General features: G+C 36.8%; 1 protein-coding gene across 1 annotated transcript; it reads left to right on the top strand.

The window, feature by feature from the left end:
- Positions 1 to 1,744: 1,744 nt before the first annotated feature.
- Positions 1,745 to 6,294, top strand: LOC133018233 (uncharacterized). The gene is made up of 5 exons (XM_061084552.1): positions 1,745 to 1,791; positions 4,014 to 4,174; positions 4,259 to 4,549; positions 5,479 to 5,522; positions 6,151 to 6,294. The coding sequence occupies exons 1-5, from the start codon at positions 1,745 to 1,747 to the stop codon at positions 6,292 to 6,294; spliced, it is 687 nt and encodes a 228-aa protein (XP_060940535.1).
- The last annotated feature ends 667 nt before the right edge of the window (positions 6,295 to 6,961 follow it).

Genomic DNA, 6,961 nt, shown 5'->3' with positions numbered 1-6,961 from the left:
CAAATTCTCAACTTTACTCTATTTAAATGAAAATACTACTTTTTCTGTGTGAATTATTATTTAATTGATTTATAACCCTTTTTAACTTTGGTAAGAAAAGTATTATACATATTATATTTAAATTATATTTTGTATTAATAAAGCAGAGTTTTCAGTTGAATTTAGAGCATGTATTTTATTTTTTAAGAAATGTTTTTATGTGTTAAAGTGAATACATTCTGAAAATAACTAATATCAGTTTTTCTGTTTCCATTACAGCCCCTGAACCACTGAGCGCTGTCATTATCATCATTGTCATTGTCACTTTGACAGTCATTAAGGTTTCGGTGATATTTGCCATATCAGCAGCTTTTGTTCGACATTCAACTTTACAAATCCGTGTTTATTGGAATTCAGCATTTTCACTGTGTCCTTCACTTTATTCACTGATCCACCACCTTTAGGGTCATTGACAATATCTGAGATCCTTTCCCAGTTTGCAGTACTGATCGGAATCCACTGTTTGTTATTTAGCATATAGATAATATCATGATGAACATCTGTGTGTGTAGGTTTAATTTTATTGTATCTTTCTATCGACAGAATTTTAGAAAAGCTATGCTGTGCTTATATAAAACCTCTAGGGGTCACCAAAATCACAACAATTACAAAACACACAAACGCCAACATTAGTGGGTGCAGTGATGTAAATGTAATTCAGTAGAAAACAGTGAAAATGTATTTGTGATTTAAAGCCAATAAAAATTCTTCCACTGTTCAGGTAAAGTTACGTCTTTCTTCTAACATCTGTCTTAGTGAGATTACTTTACTTGTTGCCACAGTACGATCACACCACTGAAAAAAGTGATATATAATCTATGATTCAGAAAAAGGAAACTTCGGAGCCCCCCCTCGGTAGCTTAACGTTTTTTATTTGACTTTATCTCTCCAAGTCGTAAGCTTGACCCCACTTCTGGATCAGAATCCAACCGATGATGCTGCAGCTCCTTCTCCGTCCTCCATCTACAGCTTGATCGAAGCTCGGTCCGTTAAATCCACTGAATCCGGAGACACGACTCAGCCTGAGAGCCTGTATGCTCAGGTGGAGAAGTCGGCCCTGACCTGAAGAAAATCTGAAATTGTCTTTCACATTCTGCCTTTTGGACAATATCCAGTATTATTGTTGCTGTGAGTCATGTTATATTTTCCCCAGGAAGTTTTATTGTAATATATTTCATAGCTTATTGAAAAAGACACCTGATGAATGTTAATATGAATTGTAAATATAGTATTTCTCATAGAGATGTGTTCTTATTCTTTCTAAAGACCTGGTTCAACTCAATTATGTGTTGCAGCTTAAGCAACCTTTCAATGTTTAAAAAGACAAAAGTTGTTAACGGTTCTTTAAATTGTTCCTTTAAGTTAATCTCAATAGAGTTTTTATTATTTCATTTTATTGTACATTGTGTTAATTTTACCAAATATACATGAAAAACTCAACAAAAACCTAAAGTGTTTTTGGCTGCTACATTATTTTTGATGAGTGTCCAGTATTGGTGCACGTACGATAAAGTTCTTACTTCACACAAGTGTTTTAAAAATATATTGGGAATTATAAATGTTTAAGTTAAATCAATATCCTGAAATTTACAAAAATACATATATGCTTCCTTTAAAAAAATCGCTGTGGTCACTGACACGTAGTTAGTGATGGCGAGATGAAGCTTCATGAAGCTTTGAAGCTTTCCATCCAATCGGTTAGCTCATGGGCCAAAGCTTCATGGTGCTCAATTTGCTCTACTATGCCATCAAGTGTACATTATATGTAAATGTAAATGTAATTATAATGACACCATGACTTTGGTTTGAAGCTTTGAATTGAATAAATGAATGAATGATTTTTGTCATGCCAATAAGTAAATTATGAACTTATTAATATGGTGTCTGTCTTCATGATACAATGGCGGGGTCAAAAGGGAAAGTGGAAACAAATCGGGGTTGTGATGTGAATGTGCTTGTGTTACTTGGTTTGTGACTGTGCTTATCTGAAGGGGGGACAAAATGTAATACGTACAATAGGGATAACAGTTTATTTATTTTTATTTTAAAACAACAGCTTTTCATTACTACTCGCCAAAACCAACTTCGCGAACCAATTCCTGTCACGTGGTTCGGCTGGCGCATGCTTCGAACGTCATCACATACGTCATCAAAGCGACCACGACCTTCAGAAACAAGATCTGGATGACTCGACACGGGAGCACACCTTCTTGCGGTGAGAACCAGCCCTGTCCCCTTTTCTCTTGTCTAAGTGTTTGATGTCATGTGAGAGTTTGTTTGTGGTGATGTTTTATTTAGTTTCTTGTTGCTGTGTCAGTCGAAGGAGTAAATACAGATATATGTCTATGGGCGTGACGAACAGGCGGAACATCGAGGCTAGATCACGCGTGCGTCGTGGGGGACATTGATGAGAATTGCACATCATTAATGTTTAGTTTTTTTTGCCATGATAAACTAGCTAGCTGTCAGTACAGCAGATTTCAGACTCTTTTTTTTATTTTTTGTAGACTATATTTCATGTTCTGGTTCATGTGGATGACACTGTATTGGGCCACACCCCACAGACACCCTGACTGCTGCTGGGCTGATTGAGGTCTGAACTCTGATCCACTTCCTCTACGACACATTTGACAGAATGCATCCCATCATTCTTCTCCTTGTCTTTTCTCTGCTTCACGCATATGAAACCCGAGGTAAACACTCAATTTGTTTCACATTTCTTCATCAAATATAGTTTTATTGCTCTGTTCTTGTTGCACTATGATGTTTCAGCAATGTAGCTTGTTTATAATGTTGTTGATGTTGTTAATAATTAACTTATTTCATTCTATAAATATTAAAATAACTGTATTCAGATCAGAATCAGAATGTATTTATTGCCAAGTGGGTTTACACTTACCTGGAATTTGCTCTGGTTCTATATGCATACAATGAACATAAAAACATACAAACAAAATAAGTACTATTTACAATTCACTCAGTAAAACTTCCTTTCATATATCTGTGGTGTTTCAAGTTAAGTTCTACGCTTGAATTCGTTATAAAATATATAATGAGTTATAACAGACGTGGAGAAACTTTTGTAAAAGCTTGTAAAACCAACAAAACTGAATATTAATGTAATGTCCTGTGGCAGCGACTCAGAGAACAGAAGAAACTGATTAGGAAACTTTACCTTTTATAGACAAAGCTAGATAAAAAAAACAGAGCTCGGTGACTGAAAGAGAACCTAGAGTGATGCTTCCTGTTACATGTCAGTGTCTCTCCTTCTGTCTATTTCTGCACGTCCACTGTAAGTATTTCTTGGGAAAAATTAACTGCCTCAATGTAAAACAGCAAGTATGAGTTTTGCTCACTTTTTGCAATTAGATCTGAGAAAGAAAAGCAAGGATTACAAATTAACTAGATGTGGGGCCACTAGAATGTAAATTTACCTCCGCCGTGGTCCAGAAGTTCTTAAATTCAGTCAAGCTGCACTAAAGTGATCAGAAGTCTCAGTCCCCCTCAATATGCCTGATTTCATTCCCTGGGAAATCATGGAAAATATTAAAAATAGTCTCACAAAATAAATCCTGAATCTTCCTGAAATGTAACTCTCTTGGTCCATGTCCCATCCTTCCACCAAGTCTTGTGGAAATCCAGTTTCTAAGTAAACCTGCTGATCATTAAACCAACCAACCAACAGACAGGGACAAACACAACCTGCTGGGCCGAGGTGGTTTTATATCATGAGTCTCTGTTTAATGAGTAGAAGTAAAAATGGAAAAAAACTACAGTTTAAATCAAAGTCTTTTCTTTCTAATAAAGTGATGCTGTGTTGTTTCTACAGGCTCCGACACTGGGACTCCTGTATTTGTGCAGAAGGGGAAGGATCTGCTTCTACATGTCACGGCTCCTGTTAAATTAGCTAAACGGAGTGAATTTAAATGGCAATTTAATGATTCAATCATATTTAGATTATTTGATGATAACAGATCAAAAATATCTGACCGCTATAAAGAAAGGGTCGAGATTTTTCTCCAAAATCACTCTTTGCTTTTGAAGAATGTGCAACAAAACGACAGTGGAAGTTACATTGCAGGTGTTTTCGGGGATGATAACACTTATGTGGGTAAATACAGCGTCACAGTTCAAGGTAGGTTTCTTCAGATTTTAAATATGGACACACAGCAGCTGCCCAACTTCTAAACCCATTAATGACTGTGTCCCTCCCCCTCAGATCCAGTGTCTCTGGTTAATGGGACAGTGGACATACACTCCAATAGCTCCGACTCCTGTGACCTCACAGTGACCTGCAGCTCACAGGACTCCCATCACATCACCAGCACTTTTAGATGTGACACCAACACCTGCAGCCAGGAGGGAGGAGAGAGGTCAAAGGTCACGACCTCTGGCGCCTCCCTCCGTGTCTACCTGTCCGAAGCCTTCTCAGTTATCTGTAGCCATAGCAACCAGGTCAGCTCGGACGAGCACATAACAATTATAAGAGACTTTTGTTTCTTAATTCCTGGTAAGTGACCAACAACACAAGCATCAGATAACTTTGATTTATAGAAGGTTTTGTTCCAACTTAAGCTCATTTTGAAATATTAAATCTTTCCCAACATTTAAAGACTAGATAAAGACTTTCTCCTTCAATTGGATTAAAATGCTGCTGCTCGGATTATAACTGGTTCAAGACAACATGATCATATGACTCACATTCTGCCTCCCTGTCCATTTCTACGTTGGTTTTAAGATTTTATTATTGACTTTACACAACCATGTTTCTATGTATCATGCTGGGAGACATCTTGGTTCAGTTGATTTTGTTTTTCTGGTAGTTTTCAGAGTCTGATTGGTGGTTTAAGTTGTCATGCTTTTGCCGGACACGCCCCCAAAGACCTGGATGACCAGTTGACATTAAACTCTCTGCAACAAATTCTCAACTTTACTCTTTTTAAAAGAAAAAACTACATTTATCTCTGTTTTAATTATTGTTTAACTTCTTTGTAACACTTTTTAACTTGTAACAAAATAATTTTACATATGAAGTTTATTATATTGGAATTATAGGCTACATTTTATTTTTACTGTAATAATGCAGAGTTGTCAGTTGAATTTAGAGCATGTAATTGTTTTTAAAGTAATATTTTTACGTGTTAAAGTGAATAAGTTCTGAAAATAACTAATATCAGTTTTTCTGTTTTCCATTACAGACCCGAACCCTATCATTATCATCATTTCCGTTGTCTCTGTCATTGTGGTTTTGGTGATAACAGCAGCCATAGCAGCATTTTTTCGATATCGGAAAAAAGGAAAACGTACGTCAGAGTAAAAATTAAAACACTCAAACACCAAAATCAGTGGTTGCAGTGATGTAAATGTAATTAAGTAGAAAACAGTCTAAATTAATTTGTGATTTAAAGCCAATGAACATTCTTTGTCACCTTTTTGCAGATGAAAGTGTGGACATGGAAAACACAATGTACGAATCTGTTCAGGTAAAGTTACATCATCTTTTCTAACATCTGTTTTCCAAGAACAAGATTTTATGGTTTTGAGCAAAGGAAATGGGCAAAAAACAAATAGATATATAAATGAAATAAAAGCCACAGCTGTATTGCATCTGTCGCCTAAACACAGCGTTCACTCTACATTTTCCCGACAGGGGGTGTAGTTACCGTACATGACCTTTGACCCTTTGCTGATCGTGGTCCTGTTGCTTGCTCCTGCAGCACTACTCTGTCTCGCTGCTCGTGCTGCTTGCTTGTGCTCAAACAAAACACTTTGCTACAGATCAAGCCATGAATTTCCAGCTGCACCTTGGTCCATTTATCCAAACATCCCTCTGAGGTCTGTGGCCTGTGTGTCTGAGCTGTGCTTGTGTGCTGACTCTTCTCAATGTGTGTCTCCAAATAAACTGCCAACGGCCCAAATCACATCACTGCAACAGAAGAGTCTCATAGATTATTAGTCAGATTACTTAACTTGTTGCCATACCACTGAAAATAGTGATATAATCTATGATTTAGAGAAAAGGAAACTTTGGAGCCACCACCTCGGTAGCAAAAAAAGTTTTATTTGACTTTATCTCTCCAGGTCCAAAGCTTGATCCCACTTGTGGATCAGAATCCAATCGATGATGCTGCAGCTCCTTCTCTGTCCTCCATCTACAGCTTGATCGAAGTTGGGTCCATTAAATCCACTGAGGCCGGAGACACGACTCAGCCTGAGAGCCTGTATGCTCAGGTGGAGAAGTCGGCCCTGGCCTGAAGAAAATCTGAAATTGTCTTCCACATTCTGCCTTTTGGACAATATCCAGTATTATTGTCACTGTGAGTCATGTAACATTTTCCCCGGAAAGTGTTATTGTAATATATTTCATATCTCATTGAAAAAGATACCTGATGAGGGTTAAAATGAATTGTAAATACAGTATTTCTCGTACAGATGTGTTCTTATTCTTTCTAAAGACCTTTAAGCAGCTTTTCAATGTTTTAAAAGACAAAAGTTTGTTATGGTTCTTTAAATTGTTCCTTTAAGTCAGTGGTTCTCAAACTTTTTCTGTCATGGCCCACTTTGGGTCTAGAATATTTGTCAGGCCCCACCCACTCCCCCGCCCCAACAAAATGGGCCAAGTTTAACATGTGTATTTACATAACATACACATTAACATTAAATCCACATTACTTTTAGGAATTTCTGACAAAAAATTTGTTTGAAAAATCCATTTTCAAACTACTTTTGTGACATTTGTCGCTTATTTAAAAAAAAAAGTGCCATAACTTTGCTTAAATTCAACATAATTGAAGTACTTTTGGTGACATTTATCACTACATTCCTCCATCAGTCTACTTTTTCAATAATAGAGAAAAATTAATTAAATTAAAATCACTTTGTTACAAAGACGGTCGCGCGGAGGCGCCACACAGTTTAAGAA

This window comes from Limanda limanda, chromosome 13 (assembly GCF_963576545.1).
Source record: "Limanda limanda chromosome 13, fLimLim1.1, whole genome shotgun sequence".
In the NCBI taxonomy this organism is placed as follows: Eukaryota; Metazoa; Chordata; class Actinopteri; order Pleuronectiformes; family Pleuronectidae; genus Limanda; species Limanda limanda.
Note: the sequence above shows the minus strand (reverse complement) of the source record. Positions and strands in the feature narration are given on the sequence as shown.

What these genes read in the sequence shown, in the direction of transcription:
- LOC133018233 (XM_061084552.1), top strand. Translation starts at nt 1,745, where the DNA reads ATGGGCCAAAGCTTCATGGTGCTCAATTTGCTCTACTATGCCATCAA. An exon ending in ATACAGCGTCACAGTTCAAG is followed by an intron (nt 4,175 to 4,258) that starts GTAGGTTTCTTC and finishes CCTCCCCCTCAG; the next exon opens with ATCCAGTGTCTCTGGTTAAT. An exon ending in CAATGTACGAATCTGTTCAG is followed by an intron (nt 5,523 to 6,150) that starts GTAAAGTTACAT and finishes CTTGTGGATCAG; the next exon opens with AATCCAATCGATGATGCTGC.